This window comes from Sebastes umbrosus, chromosome 6 (genome assembly GCF_015220745.1).
Source record: "Sebastes umbrosus isolate fSebUmb1 chromosome 6, fSebUmb1.pri, whole genome shotgun sequence".
In the NCBI taxonomy this organism is placed as follows: Eukaryota; Metazoa; Chordata; class Actinopteri; order Perciformes; family Sebastidae; genus Sebastes; species Sebastes umbrosus.
Window position 1 is genome coordinate 27854457 of NC_051274.1, and position 21654 is coordinate 27876110.

A 21654-nucleotide genomic window follows, 5' to 3' on the forward strand; every position below is an offset into this window, starting at 1 on the left:
ACATAATCTTTGTCCCATTTTTGGTTTGTTGGGATCTAGTCACCCCATTTGGGGGGGGACCAGCTGTAACCGCCGTTAACGCAGTGCAGAGCGGCGGCCGTGGGCTTGCCAGTGGGGCACGCTCATATGCATGAAGATGCACTAAAAGGCACGCACGCAAGTGACTTCATTCTCTGCTCAGGTAGACATTACTCCATTATATCTTTATATAGCAAATAGTTGTTGCTGTTATATTAATGCTCTGGATGTCATATAGAGAGCCTTTTAAACACTCATATTCCCTCTGAAAAAAAAACACACCTGCCTGCTGGGCAGAGACGACTCAACGCTTCGACTCTGGCTCCAGCCACCGCACAAAACACCGCCACCCACCCTGCAGCGATATTTAATTGATTTCTGTAGGAAAGGTCAGAGGTAATCCATCCATCTGTTTATCTATCCATCTATCTATTCTTCTTTAAGGTTTGTCGAGTCTCCTTCCTTCACCACTTTAACAGCAGTATCAGCTTGGGATTGCCATGGTAACACATACAATTCATAAGAGAAGTAAAGAGTGTGTGAGGGAGAGAGAGAGGACGACTAACAGAGGTTCATTATTTCATAGATGAGGGTCTCCATCAATAAAAGGATGTGGGTGGATTTTGATGAAAACTCATTGTGAGTTGAGCCTCAACACTGAGTGTTTTGGCTAATTAAAAGCTGTTGGTGATTTTTGGTAATGAGAAGCTGAGGGTTTTGAAGTGAGCCTGGCTTTTTTAGTTTTAAAATGCTTGTCATTATCAATTAAATGAAGGGTGTCGGTTCAGGCTCAGGCTACAGCCCTCAATGAAGACTTCTTTGGAATAAAAAAAATATCATATACCTTGAATTTGTAGGACAGAATGTCATTTGAGATTTTATATATTAAGGGCCTCAATGAGTGTTTCTTGTAGCCCATACATTTTCAGTAAAACCTTCTAATTTATTTAGGCATCATTATTGTGATTGTATGATACATAACACTTTTGTATATCATCTAAATTGTGTCCATGTTGCTGCCATTTGCAATGTGATAATACAATAGTAATTGTTAAGTTAATGTCACTTATTTCAAGACAAGCCTTCAATAAATTGGAATTAGGGCTGTCAATCGATTAAAATATTTATTGATTGTCCATAGTTAATTGCAAATTAATCGCACATTTTTTGTCCGTTCAAAATATACCTTAAAGGGAGATTTGTCAAGTATTTAATACTCTTACCAACATGGGAGTGGGCAAATATGCTTGCTTTATGCAAATGTATGTATATGTTTATGTTTGGAAATGAATTAACAACACAAAACAATGACAAATCTTGTCCAGAAACCCTCACAGGTACTGCATATAGCCTACAAAATATGCTCAAATCATAACAGGGCAAACTGAAGCCCAACAGGCAACAACAGCTGTCAGTGTGTCAGTGTGCTGACTTGACTATGACTTGCCCCAAACTGCATGTGATTATCATAAAGTGGGCATGTCTGTAAAGGGGAGACTCGTGGGTACCCATAGAACCCATTTTCATTCACATATCTTGAGATCAAAGGTCAAGGGACCCCTTTGAAAATGGCCATGGCAGTTTTTCCCCGCCAAAATTTAGCGTCCTTCCCGACAAGCTAGTATGACTTGCTTGCCAGTATCTCAACTAGTTTAAAAACTGAGCCCGCTACAACCTAAAAATGGCAAGTTGCGTTAATGCGTTAAGGAAATTAGTGCTGTTAAAACAAATTTATTGTGTTAACTTTGACAGCCCTAATTGGAATACTACCATCGTTTGAATTAATATTTTGAGCCAAAATAAGTCTCACATAATCTAAATTAAGGAAACATTTAATTCCCTTTCTTGTAAATAAGGCAATTATATACCGGGTAATCATATGACAAATAGGTCACCTTGTTTTCATCTGTTATCTTAAAAATGCCCTCGAGATGACATCAGCATAGTTTCATGCTGGAAGTATAACAGAATATTTTACAAGTTTCTGTCAAAATCAAAAATCTCAAAAATGACACACATAGATTAATAAACAAAAAAATGGTGCGCCCCATTTGGGATTCATCAGAGTGATTTTGATTGATACAGAGTGGCACATTACCCAATAGAGAACGTCGGTCCAGCCCTCCATGGTAATGCACTGGAACACAGTGAGCATGGCAAACAAAAAGTTGTCGAAGTTGGTGATGCCGTTGTTGGGGCCTTGCCAGCCCTCTCTGCAAAATGTACCATTGAGCAGGCAGTGACGGCCGTGCCCCGATACCGCACACGGCGTGGGCTCTTCTTCCGCGAGGGCACCTGGGGGCACAGAGTCAGACAGATGAATCTATGGTATTTCTACTGGTGTATAATAAAGGTTTAAACTGAATAAAAAAACAGCCTTCCGTTTAAAATGACACCTTAATCATACTATATTATCATCTCCTTTTACTGGTTATCCATTATCTTGTCTTGGCCTCCTATTACACTAACGTTTTATTCTTTTGTATTCATTTGTCATAATTTATCTTCAGTCATAATTAATCTTTTCTTTTCTCCTATTCCTTTTATTTCATGTCCTGTGAGTGCATTATCCTTTGATTTCTCTGAAATTAATTACGATCATCATCACTCATCATTTGAAATAATTACTCCATAAGAAGATAATCATGGTTATTTAAGCTTATCACTGAGCACATAGAGATCAGCAGTCCGTACAGCACAGAATAACCCTTCATACAGGCCTCTATGTAGGTTACATGTCATTACTAGACGTTCTGTCATCATGCAATCATTATATAACCACAGCAGAAAATGATGCACACACACACACATACATATGCATAGTCAATGATATCCACAATGCACACACATACACACACACACACAACTACCCTTGTTCTGTAGCAGACGCATGCGCCCCTCCATTCACACAAACAAGCAGTAAGTGCCTTTCTCATGGCAAACAGAGCAGACACGAGCGAGCGGGGATTAAAGGGAGCTTCCATCTCGCTCTGTCATGAACTCTCAATTTAAGTCTACAATGCTTCTCCTGGCGTCCACAAACAAACAGATCAAAACAGATCAAAGCGAGAAAGAGAGGGTGAAAGGTGTGTGTGAGAGAGAGATGGGGAAACAGAGAGAGTGCTGTTGTATTCTTATATAGCCTACCAATCCCTGTGATTTAAACTGCTACGCTCATGTCCGTCTGCCATCGTAGAATATGACTGCGGTTGTGTCCATGTGTGTGTATGTATATACAGTATGTACATGCTTCAATTAATTTATCCTTACTTCTTAAATAAATCTGGAAGCAGGAGGGTCACAATATAATGGTACTGACAATAACTGTGATATTTTAAAAAAAAAAATGAAACACTGATATCGTGTTAATAATACACGTATGATAATCCAGCGCCTCTTAAATCCCGTTTTTGTACAATTGTGGTTACATACTCTCTCTCCACCTCCCTACACTCGTATTTTGAGTGTAATTCATTTGCCAAAAAAAGAAACAAAACGCACAACAAACAAAGCTAAAGATGAATTTGACTGATAGCATTGTTATTATTTTTCAAATTTTCTTCTAGACGTCGCGGTAATCGTGTAATCGTGTAGTGAAAACCTGATTTTGTGACAGCCCTAGTTGGAAGTAATGCTGGAGCAAAGGTCAAGCCTGTTTACATAACAGCCAGATATTAGTCATTTAATCACTAGATTTAATCCACCATCTGTTGTTCTGCCCTGTTTTCAGCAGCTCGCCACCATTCACATACAAGGTACATGTGTCCATTCATCCTCAGGGATTAAAGCCTGTATCTATCCTGAGATGAGATGTATATGCCTGGTCACACCGTAGGTCAAATGTGGGACTCAATTTAGGGTTTTAAAGGGTAAAACATAGAATAAATAGCATGAAATTCACCAGGCAAATCTCATGGATGACACAGTGGATAATAAAACTACTCAGCACTACCATACCTGTTTGTCTCATGTAGCATGTGGCATGCATTTTGCCGATGAAGAGCTCCAGGCCGATGATGGCGTAGATAATAATGACAAAGAGGACCAGCAGAGCGATGTGAAGCAGAGGAACCATGGCTTTAATAATGGAGTTTAAAACCACCTGTAAACCTGCAAACACACACAGAAGCCAAGGTCAGAGGGAACACACCTACAGAAATATACATGGTATCAGGGTTTCCCAAATTTCAGTTGCCATCCATATGAAAAAAGCAGTAACAGGATATGTGTGCCTTAAGGATGCACCGATTGCAAAATTATGGACCGATACCGATGTTTAAAATAAAAATTTGGCTGATAGCTGATACCAATGTTTTGTTGTTGTTTATTTTGTGTCATGTTCGGCCGGTAAATTGCTGCATCGCCTTATTTGGATTAATGAATAAACCTTAAATACGTGTTTATGTCAGTAAGAACAGACATTAATGCTGAATAAAACTCTAAAAGTAGTCCTACACAAAACATGTGTTGTGCATTATAGAGCAGGAGAAGAATATCTCAAACTAAAAGACCAGAATGGTTCGCTCAGATTAGCATCAGGGTTTTTTTTGTTAATTTGCAAACAGCCGTGAAAGAATTTTTCAATAGACAAATGATATGCAGAGAAAGGCAAACAGACAGATCCACACACAAATCTATCAGTTGTTGTAATGTAATTATCTATATCTCTCAAAGCCTCTAGCTATCACTGAATAATAGGCAATAAAAAGCCAACAAAGCGGCCTCTGTAGCATCACCCAACAAGCCGAAATATCACAGCTTAATTAAACTGCACGTACCGTCTGACAAAGACAAATGTTAAACTAGAATAGAACTGAAAATGTCGTCTCAGCTCAGTTCATCTCTCCCAGGTGTCCTTTCCTCCCTGAGAACAGTGGATGATACATTGCTATGGCAACTCAAAGAATGCATGAGGCTAACTTCATGTAAGGTCAAACATGAGCTGAACAGATATAGTGAAGGAAACAGAAATCACTCAAATACAATAAGTTATAGGTTTCTTCAAACCAGTAACTTGTTATGACGAGTTAAAATGTCTTCCATGAAAAGGACTTTGTGTTGAGAAAGAACTTCCTCAAAAAACACTTTGACAAACAGCTAACTTTGCTGTAAATAGACAGCCTTGCATTAGTTAACATGTTTTGCATGCTGGCTGTTTTGAGTCGCAAGTTTTCATGAAATACAAGCCATCTTGGACTTTTGAGTAACTAAACTAAAATAATTTTCTATTATCATACATAACAACCAAGCTACTGACGTTACTTAGCTAACGTTACTTACTTTTACCACTGAGTTGAAACAATTAACAAATGTTCTTATATTAGCTAGTTGCAAAGTTCTATCTAGTGAAGCCCATCTTGCAAAACTGTGTTGGCCGCGGTCGGAGGACGCGGAGGAGACCGTAGCTTTGGTCTCCAGGGCCGGAGTCTCTGCTGTACTCTGCTCCATTGCTTGCCTTCACTCACACACCGCGCGCGTTCTCGCTCCACTCTCACGTGCATGCGCGCACACTACACACTGGAGAAGAGTCAGTTTAGCTCTGAGAATATCTAGTGAATGCACAGTGGAAGTTTGTGCAGAAATAAATGCTGCAGCTCCTCCAGACCAACAGAGGTTTCCCGTGTCTTGTGAAGTGACGGGGCTACGCAGTGAGAAACGTTATCGTCTCCGACCAGGTGACGGTGCCTCCCATGTTTCCTCCGACCGCGGTCGGGAGGCTGAAGCAGGAAAAGCCGACACTAGGATCAGCAGTGATTCATGGAGAGACCTTCGTCTGGTCAGTTAACATTACTGCCAAGCAGCTGAAATATAGAGTGATATTGTGGTTTTAGCTGACGTGTGTCGCCTCACTGTTTTGACGGACGCTCGCTCACATTCATGTAGCGCGTGCACAGGGGCGAGCACGAGCAACAGGACACTGACTTTCGTTGACTTAACGGCCACAGGTGTCGCTGTTACAACCAATTTCTGATTCTTAGAAACAGTCCCTTTAAGAGTTGTATTTTAGAATTGTAAGATTACGAAGTAAACCTATGATAATCTAATCGGCCCTTTCTACAGCATACATTTTGTCTTGTCATGGTAGGAAAAGCACAGGTGTTGTTGAGCCATGACAGTGTGACAGTGAGCCAGCATGCACAATATACCAGGACCCTGAAAGTGAAGCACCTAACTGTAATTCAACTGTCATTTATTTTATTATTATCATTTTATTACACCTGTGCTTTGCTTACTGTGACATGTCAAAATGTCCCCTGTGGATAAAGCTGTTATACGACCCCTCCCTTTCAGTCTGCAGTGACTAACCTGTCCTCACTTGCAGTCTTTAACAGGGATAATGGACAGCCATTGTCTGTCCCTGAGTTAACTGGATAGCTAAATTTCACCAGCAGTCACTGGGCAGGAAAATCAACGGGAGAGTTACGGCATCAAGTGTTAAAATTCAGACAGGGGTACGGTGAATTAAACACTGCATCATACAAAACTAAAAGCACTTTCCGTAAGCAGACTGTGCAATCAGAAAGTGAATCAACGCCCACTTCTTTTCTTATAATTTGATATATTCTGTGTGATTTATGTGTCCATGAAAATAATCTAATGGAACACCAGTTAAATAGTTAAATATGTTCAAGTATTTGAAATGGCCAAATTAATTGAAATGAAAAGAACTTTGGATGTTTTAAGGTTGCCATGGTGACTGACTTTGCACTAGACTTCAATGGAGCTGGAACAAAAATCTGAAAAAAACACAGTACCAAAATGTTTCTCTTTGAAGACTCTTGTGTCTGTGGACGGTCATTTGAACTCAACGTAGCAACAAAAAAACTAATTGTAACAGGACATACAGGTGTAACATGTTTTTTGTCCAAGACAAGAGAAAAAGAGCATCCTATATTTCTAACTAGGATTCCACACTGAATTGCATTCTGAGTGGGTGTGTGCACACCATGCTTGATTGACAGCTATTTCACTCTCCTGTTACTGCTTTATTGCACCTTTATTTACACCGTTGTTGTTGTTGTCATTAGTACATAGAGTTTGGCCCCATTTCAAATGTCTCATATCCAGGTTGGGTTGGGGTGCATAGCTCCACCCAACGTCAACCCAATTACAGCTCTAAATAGGGTGTGCAGGGCTTTTAAGTAAAAAAAAAAAAAAAAAGGTTGACCAAGTGACTCAAGTTTTGACTTAAGTCCTAAGATCAGCACGGTGTTAAAGCTGCAGTGTGTAGAAATGTAGCAAATAATGATTTAAAAAAGTTATTTTCATAAAACGGTCACTATATCGTGACAGTAGTGCATGAGACAGGTAATCTGAAAGAAATCATGTGCCGCTGTGTCCTCCAGCGCTCTTAATGGCATCTGCAAGATTTCACAGACCGGAGGAAAACAACCAATCAGAGCCGAGCTGGAGCCTTGCCGTCTCTGAGCAGCTGTCAATCACTCACAAACTCCAATCAAACAGTCAAACTAGGCAGCGCTGATCAAATATGAATCAATATTCTGTTGCTGTAATGCCTATTTCTCGCCTCAAATGTTTTCAGAAACATCTGGTAGTGTACTGTTTAGCTGTAAAATGAGAAAGTTTGTGACCCGGCTGCCATGTTGAGATCTGTTGAGGAAATACCAAGCACCGCCCACCAGCCGGAGCCACAGCTCTCTGAAATGACCTGTGATTGGCCAAAGTCTCCCGTCACAGATTTTCTAAAGCCTGAAAACAGAGCCATGAGGAGGTGCAGAAGTCTAGTTATCTCTCACTCTCACTTGAATTACAATATGCTGAAAGGTTATTATGGATTTTTTGCCCAATTATGTCAAAAATGTTCTGCCTACTGAAGCTTTAACTCACTAGGAACTCCAGAGACAAGGCGAAGGGGTCGTAGCACGCGAAAGGCTCGGAGGGCCTTGACATCAAACCCCCCAGGTTTGCCTCCAGACTGGCCGCCAGAGTCAGCGTCTTTGGTTATCATCTCCAGAACCACACTGAACAACCTGATGGAGAGGAGAGAGAGAAAAGGAAAGGGAGGGAGCGGTTTGAGAAAGAGATGTCATGAAAAGAGAGCAAAACACATGAAAGCAAAAGCAAAAAAAACAAAACCATGGGTCCTCTTTGTACCTGTCTCTGTGTACATGCACCTGTTTGTGGAAGCGTGTGCTTATATACATGCTTTTATGTGTGTGTTCTTTATGTCTGTGCATATTTACATTGAAGTCCTACTGGGGCCAGGTGGTCTACTGATAAACCATCACTCTTAACAAGGCCATGTATGTGCACACACATGTAACCATTTCTGCATGCGCTGAAACATTACTGACATCTTGCTACTGGACATCAAGAGAATGTATGAGCGATAGTGTGTATAGTTTAAACAATATGTGTTACCTACAGTATGAACTCACCCCACTATGACGATGACAAAGTCCAGCATGTTCCAGCCGTTTCTGACGTAGGAGTTTTGGTGCATGACCAGGCCGTAGGCAATAATCTTCAGAAATGTCTCTATAGTGAAAATGATCAGGAAGGCATATTCTACTGTTTCCTGTGTAGAGAGAGGGAGAAAAATAAAAGAAAGAGAAAAGTTTAGTCATCTGAGTTAACCCAAAGTTTACCAAAGAAATTCACTGTGGGACAAATAATATGAAACAGGTATAAAGCAAAACAGCAAAGGAAATATTTTCCATGGTTATTACAACAGTTGTCATGGCAACCAGTTTCTCTTATTTGTCAAAGCAGACAGAAAAGTAACTTTGACTTGACTTTGATCAGATCCACTGCCTCCGCAGACTTACAGTAAATTCAGGTCTCCAACAAAGAATGCAATCATGTTATTTATTTATAACGACACACAGTTTCAATGCTAATCCAATCCTGTTGCAAAAACCTAAATTTAACATAAAACTTAAGCATGGCACCGTCAAGAAATATCGCCTGTGAGATTTTCTCTGCACATCACGTCTAGAGGACATGCTGACAGGAATACTGGAAAAAAATGAAATAAAACAATTGTTTGTGAGCCAATGCAGCCGGGTAGAATGAGTTAGTATCTCCCGATGAAGCTAAGTGATATGGCAAGCAGGGCTGAACTCATTAATCCACTTTTAATAATGACATGAGAGGGAACAAACCGAAGGGAGATGAATTGACCAGATGTATGCAAGGATGGAAGTGAATCTCATGAGTGTGTGGGGTAAATGTCTGGCTGTACATGTGTGTCATCATGTCCCAGGTTTGGTCCAGATTTCTGAGATTCAACAACAACATCTATATGCAACCATTTTATTTGCTAATAAATGAATAATAATTATTAATAAAAAGGTAGACCACACGTTTGCTAGTCACATGTGTTTTCATCCACCATGTTTTTCACTACAAACTAATGTACAGTAGATCTTTATGGATGTTTGAAAAAGTGATTATCAGAGGGGAGTCAAATCTGAATGGCTTGTTGAATCACATGTCTTATTTCACAGTTTGTGGGTTGGTAGGCACTCCTTTATATCTCTTTAAGATATACAGTATGATATGTGTCAAGTCATAGTTTTTCACTGATCTGGAAAGACACAAACGCTATCTTGACTATTGCAACCAGAAGTGACACGAGAGGGTGAGTTAAGTGCAACCGAATGCTGACTAAGACATTTTTTAAGTGACCAAAAAGGTCATAAAGAACTGAAAACACACTGTGAAAGGGTTAAGACGAAGACGAAAACACAAACAACTCCCAGACCGGACAACGCCATGGTAGCGTCCTGTCAATCACAAGGTAGCCACGCCCGAAAGCATCCCCTGCTTTATGGTCTATTTGACTCTAAATGGGACCATAATTTACTAAATGAACATCATGCTGTATTGAGACTTGAAACAAGCGGTTGAGACCATAAACTCATGTTTACAATGTTTACTGAGGTAATAAATCAAGTGAGAAGTAGGCTCATTTTCTCATAGACTTCTATACAATCAGACTTCTTTTAGCAACCAGAGGAGTCGCCCCCTGCTGGCTATTAGAAAGAATGCAAGTTTAAGACACTTCAGCATTGTCTTCACTTTTCAGACCCGGAGGTTGCCCACTGGGGTCAAACTCTGGCATTTACAGAAAGAACACATTCAAATCTCAAACAAGAACTTCATTTTGAAAGCAAAGATAAAACTCATAAGATGTCTTTTGAGAGCTCAAGGTTTTCATCCAGCAGCAGCATTGTGAATCATGTCAAACACTGGCCTTTTATGGAGGGATGTGGGTGGAGAAGACCTGTATGAAACTATAGCCGTTATGCCTTGGACCACATTACGATGCATTCCGGTGACTCTCCTCATAAACATAGCACAGGAAGTGATGCATAGAATATAAGGAAGAACCGGGTATTTTACATTAGCAGTGATGGTAACACATCACAGTGGACGAACAGATGTCACAGTATTACCGACACTGTTTGATTGACAGATGATCTCTGGGAAACATAGTGCAGAAACAACAAAGCAATGATCACTTAAGCAACAACGATTTTGCCAAAAAATATATTTCAGGGCCAAAAAAAAACCAAGAGATGAAAACTCTTCAGTCATACTGTATGTCCTGCTGCATCATCAGCATGTTTCCATGGTAACACTGTGTCTGGTCCCTGAATTTGGACATTTCCACATGCATCTATTTATTGAGCTTACAGTTTATTTCATGATCACCTCCACTTTCTTTCTCTCTCACAGAAACACCTTCCACTCTCCTACGTATATCATTGTTCTCTCTCTTTCTCTCTCTCTGTCTCTCCCACACAAACTCCCTCTCTCTTTCTCTCTGTCTCCCTCGATGCTAAGGGTTAGTGAGTCGGCAGGTTTTAAGGCCCATTAAGCTAAGCGCTTCTCTTGTTGATTTAAAGGACACAAACACCGACAGAGCACACAAAGACTCACACAGACACATTCATACCCACTGAAAGACACTGACGACAACAGTAACGCACACTCAGACTTCACACCCACACGAGCCGGCAAGAGACCTGCAGTAGTACACACACTCCTGAAAGGCAGCAAGCCAACCAGACAGGCAGTTTCACACAGGGATTATAGACACCTCCTGATAATGGTGACTTAGCCACAGCTAGGATGTGTAATTAAACAGCAGCCTCTGTAAAAACACCACAGATACCACCTGTTTGTTTTCGCTCCATAACCGCAAATATCCATAACTGACTATTTATCATTGCCTTAAGAATGCATTTTCTTTTTCAGGCAGCCACTGGATTCCATTTATTTACATAAAATACAATAATCAATTGGCTCTTTAAACTCGCTTGAGTTGTGTAATCCATCACAATGATCATCAAGTGTGCATGCATTTCTAACCATGCTAGGGCGTGGCGCTGGAGATGGCAATGTCAGTCCACAACTTTGGTCCAGAGACTTTGTACAGACATTCATGTTTCCCAGAGGATGAATCCTATTGACTTTGGTGATCCTCTGACTTTCTATGTAGCGCCACCATGAGGTGGAAATTTCTGGGGGGGCGTGTACAGTATGAAGGGGCAGTACCAGCAAGGGGCATGTCACGGTTGGCCTCAAAATACGTACCTAAACTAAGTACAATACGTACAGAAGCAGCGTAACTTAAGTACGTAAAACGTCACAAACGTAACTTGCCAAACAAAACACTGGTCTCGATCACCGGTCTTCTGGCTGAAAGTCCTGTGTTTGTTGGACCCATCTAACTCGTCTCCCGCCCACCATAAGCAGTCTTACTCACTTTTTATTCTACGTCACTAGCTCTGAGCATAGCATATTTACACGGATGTTATTACATTGCAGTCAGAAGCAAGAAGAGTGCTCCTATTACACGCTTTTGCCTTGTGCATTATCGTGTCATCCACACGCCTTTCCTGAGCTAAATACTGCCTCACGGCTGTATAACAGCAGCAATGCAGTTAAAGTTAAAAACTGATTTATAAAGCACTGACTGCAAAACAATTATAAGAGCAATTATAACTCACTGTGATGAATTACACAATTCAAACAAGAGTCTGCAATTTGATTTTCCTACTGTACAGACCATCCTTGAAGGTAGGAAAGCACATTCAAAGATAAAAAATAAAATAAAATGCTAAATATTCAGCAGTAATGAAAAATATTCCTTATTTCAGTAAGTTAACCCAAATATGTTAAATCACTGCTATGGTCCTTTCATACTGAAGAATAGCCCAGATGCTTCAGATGAACAACTCAGCTGTTGTGTGTTGAGTGGTGTGCCATTACAGTAGCGGGGTGATGACCCGTTAAGGTCAACAAGCGCCTCGACTCTGAGCTGTTTAACACTGATAAGAGCCTCCGAAGCACACATGAACACACACACACCTGCCTCCATCCGATTCAACATTCTTGCTCCATCCTCCTGATGTTTACAGAGGTCTGAAATGTCCACTCCTCTGTTTAGTGAACAGCTGACAAACAGTGTGTGCGTATGTGTTTGCATTCAGGTTGTGACCCGGGGGTAATGCTGATAATCAACATGGTTGTGTCTGAAGAATGGAGATTACCGCAGGACAATGGAGACGACAAATAGAGCGGTCACATGACCATACTTACTGAATTATCACACACACAATAGAAACAATGCACATGGAAGAGTAAGCAATTACACGAACACTTAACAAAACTGTCAGGTGTTCAAAAACAAAATCAACAGAGAAACAAATGAAGACATTTGAGAAATGAATTCAGTCAGTTGCAAGTTTACACACTGCTTTCATTACCCTGCATATAGCATTTACTTGTAACAAGTAATAGAGGCATATTGTGTTTTATTAGGGAATTTTGCGACTGATTATTGAATAGTTAGATCAAGTGATGCTTATTCTCTGTGTTTTAAGACGTCCTTTGTGATGAAGGGCTGCATGAAAGTTTAAAAATCTGTAGACCATGCTGAGCTCAATTTTACACATATTTACAATCAGTAGGCCCTTTCCTAAATATTCCACTGTGTCCACTGTATTCCTGTGTTTTCTCTGCCTATGCAAATGCAGGATAAACTCTTATTTTCAACCTACTAAACCAAAATGCATGCTGTGACACAATGAATCATGGAGACAAAATACTGCGAGAACAAGAGCAGCAGACTGCAGTTTCTTCAGAGGGCAGGTACATGTGTGCAATGTTGTTAATGAATACAAAACACTTCCTGCCGCATCCTTCCTTGACATTAAAAGCCCTCCAGTGAAAGGACTGGATTATGGCTTTACTGTGAAGCAGATACAGAATGAGCCAGCTCGCTCCAATATAATAAAAAATAAATAAACTGGTGTAGAAAGAACCGTTCAACTACTATTTTTGAACACACTATATTTTCAAAATAATCTAATTCCGCAAACGAAATGGAGACCCATCAGAAACTCATTTTACACTTAAAGGTACAGTGTGTAGGATTTTTTGGCATCTATGGTGAGGTCGCAGATTCCAACCACCTGAGTACCCCTCTGCTCACTCCTCTCTTTCCAAGACTGCATTAATGTGAGCCGGCGAGTGCAAAACCATGGTAATGCGTGTTGGAGAACTACGGTGGCTTTGTAGCGTAAAAACATAAGAGCCAGTGTTTGGTTTGTCCGTTCTGGGCTAAACATGGCGGTGCAACATGGAGGACTCCGTGAAGAGGACCTGCTCCAGATATGAAGGGCTCATTCTAAGCTAACGAAAACACAGTTCTTAGGTGATTATACACTAATGAAAACATAGTTATGAATATCACATTTCTTCAAGTAGATCCCCTGAAATGGCATACACTGTTCCTTTAAACCCATCGTTTAGTTTTGTGCTCATGTAACTTCCCCTCCCCTCCTCCCTGCAGGTCACAGGAGTGGATTTAATAAGTATAGGTTGAAAAGTAAGTCTTTGCCCTCTGCCCTGTTACATACCTCATGATAGCTTTAATACACGTGGCATGATGTTACATAATAAATATTAAATCCCTGTTATTTCTCACATCCGCAGGGGGGTTCCTGGATAGTAAGTGAGTGTAAGAGTGTTAGAGTAACACGTGGCGCTGTGTGACAGAATTAGAGTGCTGACCGGGAGGTGTAAACAGAGAGAGACAAACCCTGTCAACCCTCTTCTCTTGACAACCCTTTGTTCTGTTATAGACAGGACACTGGGAAATACCTGCCCGTACTGGTATACTGAAGATCTCGAGAGCTGCTGTGTTTGGTTTTGTATCATGTAAACTGCTCCCCAAAAGGATAAATGAAGTTATAGGTTCCAGCTCTTCTTGTTTCAAGTGTTCAAGCCCAACAAAAGACCACTACAGCTGTGATAGGGACAGCGTTGCCATGGAAATCAGGCTTGTTTCATGAGTGGGCAGAGAATGAGACTTGAAGTTGGGATACTCAAGACAACTGCCTCTGGTGCAGCATATAACCGGTCGGATAAATAGGAGTTTTCACTGATGCACTCAGTGAATGCTCAGTCATTTGACTTGAATATTTTCAAAATAATACATTATAAATCTATAAAAGCCAGCAAACGCCTTTAAATCTGAACAACACCATAAAAGGGGAGACAGCAGTTTTAAAGACCCTTTAAAGCTTCAGTAGTTTTTGGCATCATTGGGCAAAACTTTCATAATAACCTTTCAGAATATTGTAGTTCAAGTGCTCTGAGAGAAAACTAGACTTCTGCACCTCCTCATGGTTCTGTTTTCAGGCTTTAGAAAATCTAGCCCATGACGGGAGAGTTTGGCCAATCTGAGCGTTTCTATTGAGCATTACTATTGGCTGTGCTCCGGCTGGTGAGCGGTGCTTGGTGTTTCTTATTTTCAGGTGATTATACACTAATGAAAACATACTTATTAATATAATATTCCATTTCTGCCAATAGATCCACCTAAATGTTGCACACTGGTCCTTTAAAGGCGCAAAAGGGTTTGGGTGGGTGTTTACCCGGATTGACAAGGTCTTTTCCTCACAGTTTTTGTTTATGCTTGACCAACTACACCTCCAATTAAGCTCCGCCCACAATGCCCAAATTTGGATTTCCTGGCTTCAGCAGCTAACAACACGGCAGTGAGTGGTAATCCCATAGTATAGGCCTAAATGAAGTCCCTTAATAAAACTACTCTACGTCCATGTTTTAATTGCCACTGGCTGCGTTTGTAGTGACGGCAGGAGGATTAAGTGCATTTGTCCTCCTTTCCCTTGAACTTTACCTTCATGGCGATAAGATGTTTGTACTAACCACAGTACAACACAGGCACAGGCAGGCACACACAAAACGAAGCAGCTTAATTGATTTAAGGAGGAGCAGTGCATCCTGTAAGCTCCCAAATCCTCTTTTGGGAGCTGGACAAGAAATGTTGGTTGCTGTAGCCAAGAGAGCTCACAGTCTCTGTACAGGGGACAGACAAAATGTCCTACATGATGTGTTCGGATACACAGAGACTGGGGAGCATGTTTTCAGTCAGGAAAAGTCAATAACTATAAAACACTCAGATAGAGCTGTGCCGTTAGTTTGAAGAGATTTATCCTCTCTATCATCATGGCTTCATCGATCAACCTATTAGCTCGGCTAAACCACAATTACCACTTTTGAGATTGAGCTGTGCAACAGATGACACCGTCTTTCCTGCACTCAGACATCAACATGAGCCACAAACTGGCAAACTAAGTCATACTTTACTTTTTCATCCCTGGTCCATCCGGGAAAACATGACAGCCGTTCTGGAAACATCGACAACAACATTAAACTGTCGAACAAAGTTATTTTCAGAATAAATAAATGTCTGGTTTTATCATGATACATGTAGTTGTTAGAGAGGAGGTTAGTCGCTGATGGATTGGTGTGTATCGGGCCAAGCTGAATCAAAACTCAGAGGGCTGTTTCCAGACTTAAGTCTTGTAGTGAAAACTGAGCATGCTGCGTGAGGAGATCCTACTACGTTAGTAATCTGCAATCTTAAAGAGCCACAACACAGCGCAGGCTATTTCTCCAGGCTGTTCTCATACACCATTCGTAGCTACACCTTCAAAAAGTAATGCATTGTAAATTGTATATATATCCCACAAAATCAATTTGTATGTAATCCACGTAATCGTGAACCAGGACGTAAAAAGACTGACAAACGTTGGGTAAGGAGGAAGTCGGGGTGGATTGGTGGGTCAAAAAACACCGGAGACCGGAGACCGTACCCAGTGTGAAACCAGAAGTCAACGTTGATTTATTTGTCACGTAAATTTATTACTTAAGTTACACCACACCCGCAGTTATTTTAACCCAAACCACGATCTTTTCCTAAACCTAACTAAGTTATTTCCTGTGCAGACAGATGTTTATTTTGAAAAGACCGTATGCATGAAATAAGCGGAAATCGACTTGTGTTGCTGGACAGTCGTAGGAAAACGCACAAAAAATTTTAAATAACTTTACGTAAGATATCATATGAACCGTTGTATGAGGATACTTTGATTTCTGCTCTGCTACCAAGTTTTCCAACATCATCAGTTGCTACATAACACCTGAACCATACACCTATCATCAGGAGATCATGCAGACTGGCTTAATGTAAGGTTTGCACAGGATTGGAGAAATAATGTCATTCATTACTAAACTATTTACATTTGATGAAGTAAAGGATTAAATCACAGCAGAGCACAGAGACAAAAAATAGAGTAGAGGAGTAGAAAAAGAAGAAGGGAGAAGGATGAGGAACAGATTATGAAACTACAAAAAAGAGAGAAGCGAAGGAAATGAAGGAAAGGAGAGTAAAACGATAGAGGGACAGACCATCAGTGTAAATGATGTTTAAAGAATTAGAGTATGACAGTTTATCGTCCATCAGCTCACTGATAATCTGTTTGTGAACTCTTGGTGAACTCAATAAGAAATGCATCTATCTGGCTATAAATACAGACACAGAGTTATGGTTAAAAATTCCTCCCCAGGCTTGTTTTGCATTTTGCAGTTGTTTTGTGGTTACTGTATTGTACACTCTGCATAAGACTGTAAAATGATAAGACAATAATGCTGTGTTCTCCAATAAGAGAAACTGGTAGCAGCAGTGGTGAGTTGTACCCAAGCAGCACATTATGTTGTGTGAATCTTTGCTGTTATACTAACAAGTTCATTGTCTGCGCCGTCCCACCACACATGAACAACTAATTCATTATCTGAGGGGGATTTTATCTGTCTGATTCAGGGTTAGATTTTCTAATCTCTTCCATGGATATACTACAGTATATAAAAAACAGTAATGTGGCATTTGGAAAACAGAAATAAACCTCAACAAAGGCGTTGCTTGGACAACAATGTAGTGAATTAAAATGTTTGTTTCCATAAAAATCTATAGAAAAAGAAAAAGTAAACACCTACTAGAAGCAGTAGAAGTAACATATGCAACACAAAACAACTATTTCTCTGCATGCCATATTTAGATTAATTTATAATATATATGTTTTATACTTTTTTGCATTGCGAAATAAGATATAATGTGTTAATTAGTGAGCTTTAGAGGTGCTGGGAGGCTGATTTCTTTATCTTTGGACAGAGCCAAGCTATCTGTTTTCCTGTTTCTAGTCTTTTTGCTAAGCTAAGCTAGCCGGCTGCAGCTTCATATTTATGAATGTCTTCTCATGTAACTCTCAGCAAGAGTATTTCCCAAAATGTTAAACTATTACTTTAAAAAAAGAAAGCTCATTGTTCTTCAGATCGGTGAGAAGTGACAGACTGTTTTAAGTAACCAGAGCAGCTGCAGTCCCTCCTGAGTTGCACAGCCTCTTAGAGAACAATTGCAAATGTCTTAAAAAGGTTTAGTTGTTGCGATGATGAGCAGATGATGAGTGCTGAAGCCTTCATATGAATTATGCAGCATGATTTCCTGTATTTCACAATTATACAAGATTTGTTTGTGACCACAAACTGCAAATCGATACAGAGTGTTTCGTAAATCCACCAGATTTGTTATTGGAGCCATTACACAGCTGGGTTCTATGTATTCCTCTTATAATCAAAGACTGGTTAAGACTAACAAGAATACTTGAATCAAAAACAAGGTCAGTGTGTCTTGAACAGGACCATGAGTCAGGCAGGCTGAGCCACCGATTCACTGAAGAATGAGGAGGGCAGTCATGCATTAAAGCAGACACAGAAATGTACAAACACATACATAAAATGACACACCGCTGTGTAGTTTGTTGCCGCTACAGAAATCTATTTGACTTTGCTCTGCATTAGTTCCTTCTTTGTGCAGCTCAGCAGCAGCAGCAGTGACCACATATGAATCACCACATCAGATTTTAAAATATCAGCATCTACAGCACATAAATATATGCCAGGGTGACCTTGAAAAGTGTATTGTGATCAACATTAAAATGAATACACAAGATGCTAAATGCCAGAGTGGGAGCATTTCTATTGCCTCTGCACGGCTCTCAACATGGCGATGGCAAGCCGGCGGCTCACAGCTTACGGTGCTGACAGCGCTACCAGTGGAAACCATGCTTGCCAGCCCTCCCGATTTTCCCGGGAGTCTCCCGTTTTAGTATCGCCCTCTCACACCGAGAGAGTGTGTGCGAGAATGAGTGACAGGAGGTGTTGGGGACAGAGTTGTTAAATAAAAGTGACGTTCTGCAGACGGCTGCTGTACTGACATTTGCTTTTCTGTCTGATCGATCATGCACACTCTGATTTCAGAACTGTATATAACGGATTCGCTTTGTGTTTTCCAGGTGACTGTATTCCCCCTTGCTTCAACTGTGTGTATGCTGGTATGTGTGTGTGTGCGTGTGTGTGTACTTAAATTGATCAGAGAGAAAGGCTGGGAGCTTCACACACACACACACAAACACACACACACACAGCAGATGCAGGGTCACTCGATGTCACTACCCTCACTGACAATAACACAAGCTGACATAACACTCAATGCCATGTGGCTCAGTGTGTGTGTGTGTGTGTGTGTGTGTGTGTGTGTGTGATTGAGCGTTCAGTCTAACCCCGGTCATCCCCCGCCCCGCCCAACCCAACAGGTACAATAGCATCCCATAATGCTCTGTCTGTGACCAAGAGCTGCGATGATGTCAGCCTGAGTCACATGATGTAAACAGGAAGAACTGGTTGTTGTTTTTTAAACAAAACTTTATTTATATTCATCCACATTGATCAGCAAACATGTTGCATTACAACACAAGCATTAACACAAACTAAATGATCAGAAACCTCATGAACTAGGTTCCAGAGCATGAATAAGTCCTACAGCAGCTTAAATGAACTATTAGAAGAACAGAGGGTGTCATGTGTGCTCTGCTCAGGACCGTAGAGCTCTACAGAGATCTACTCTCCCTCCTCTGGAGGACTAGAAGGTGGAGAATGAGCGAGTAGGATTATGTAGGATCCTCACCAACCCAGCAATAGATTATTTATTCCAGCTTCTACACATCTGTAGAAAAAGCTTCTTTCCTCAGGCCACCAGGATGTTGACCTCTGGCCTCTGACCTCTGTATATCCTCAGCCTTCATGTCCTCTGTGAATCCTTTACACTGCCCCGCACATTGCATATTTGCACTTGAGCGTGTGCAACATTTTATTGTATAGTTCGGCAGACAATTGTGACCTTTTTTTTTTACTGAAAAATTGCAAAGCCTACTGACACACTGGCCAATATACATTTTTGCATTTAATACAAATATTATACATATTGTTAATCTTGATTTTTGAATTTTGTCATTTATTTCAGCTCCTCCTCTGCTGACGTCAGGAGAAATCTAAACTCTTTTATGAAAGAAAACTGTAACAAGACCAAGAGTCTACTACAGCCACGATCATGGCTCTGTGAGGCTGTGAGCCACAGTGCTGCTTTGGGATCAATGCTTACGTCAGCCTACTAACATGCTCACAATGGCAATGCTGATGTTTAGCAAGTGTTCACCAGCTTAGGTTAACATTTCAGCATGCTAACATTTTGTAATTAGAACTAAACGCAAAGTACAGCTGAGGCTGATGAGAATGTCAAAGGCACAATGAATATCTACAAAATTTCACAGCAATCCATCCAACAGATATCTCAGTCTGGACCAAAGTGGTGGACCAACCAACCAACCAACCAACCAACCAACCAGCCAACCAACAGACTGATACTGCCATCCCTTAAGCCACGCTAAAACCAAGAGCACACACACTATTTCTCACAGTAAAAGGACATACAGTATATTCATAAATTCAGTGAGTGACTGATATCAGACTTCCTATATTCACATATTGGTAATTAAAGGTGCAGTGTATTTGGTGGTGATGTTGCAGATTGCAATAAACAGAAACTTCTCCCAGGGGCCAAGTGTATTGGAGAACTTCGGTGGCCCAACGTGAAAACGCGAACACTAGAGCTGTACTGTAGAAACATGGCGTCCAGCTCCATGAAGAGGACCCGCTCCCTATGTAGATACAAACGGCTCATTCTAAGGTAACGAAAACACGACGATTCTTATTTTCATTTGACTAAAGAAAACATAGTTATTAATATTATATTCCATTTCTGCCAATAGATCCCCTAAAAGCTACACACTGTTCTTTTAATCAGAGCAACATTGGGTGAAAAACAAAAAACAACCAGGTTGACTCAATGTGTCATAATCGGCTGCGGGTGTGTGAGTAATAACTCGGCACAACGAGGCAAAAAAGCAGCTCTGATGGTCAAGCAGCGACGTTACAGTCTGAAGGTTGAGGCTTCTATTTTCACCTCGGTACCATCAAGTTGATGTGACAACGGTAGCCTACCTTGGCTCTGCCTCTCTCTGTGTCTGTATTTGGGAGAAACCCTGAGAGTGTTTCTGCATGAATATATTTCTGTGGATGTCTGTGTATGCTCATATGAGAGTCTGTCAGCTAGTGTCTGTGAGGCCGTGTGTATGTGAACGAGTGCATGTAGGTGAATCAGCCATGCAGGCGGCCAGAAGCAGGCTAATCAGCTTCTATTAGCTTGTGTTCCCATTGGTCTTAATGAGATTAATGAGGGCCAGAGAGGCTGAGGATGTCCATCCTGATTGCTCCAGAACATGACCACAGGCCGAACAAGAGTCACTAACATCTCCACCATTAGTGCACTTATCATTATTATTACAAGAAGAAGACTAATGGAGTGTTTTTCTTAAATCTGCAGCATCTGCCTTCTACGAGGCTGTCGAGTCAGGAAGTGATGCTAAAGCCCTTTTACACACATCTAAATTCATAAAATATTCTAAGCTTCTCTGAAAATGCGCAATTTCAAAAAGTAAGGATTATCATCGCACACACACACACACACACACTCATACACACAATCACAGAGTACATCCTGGGCTGTTGGAATTAGGTCTCCTTTGCTCGACTGTCCATCTCTCTCTGCTCATATTCACGAGAAAAACTGACACAGTTATATTATGGATGCTTCAGTGGGACTTATATATCTTCACCTCACCTCTGTCTATTTACTGCTGCACTTTAGAGTTTGAAGATTTGAAGATTGCAAGTCATTTTCAAACACAATTTGGTAAAATACTATGCAGGATGTCAAAAAAAGACAAAATCTTAAATGATCCTGCACAAACAACAGACAAGAAAGGTCGTATTAATAAGTAGTGCTGTCCTCGACAAAGGAAATTCTTGTTGACTAACTCTCATTCCATTTTGTCGACT

The 21654-nt window shown here is 40.7% G+C and overlaps 1 protein-coding gene across 1 annotated transcript in view; it reads right to left on the minus strand.

The window, feature by feature from the left end:
• cacna1db (calcium channel, voltage-dependent, L type, alpha 1D subunit, b) overlaps positions 1–21654 on the minus strand; it is a 114464-nt gene that overhangs the window by 65118 nt on the left and 27692 nt on the right. Inside the window, 4 exon segments of the mRNA XM_037774181.1 lie at positions 2117–2313; positions 3976–4128; positions 7867–8009; positions 8418–8557. Coding sequence (XP_037630109.1) covers positions 2117–2313; positions 3976–4128; positions 7867–8009; positions 8418–8557 — 633 coding nt within the window.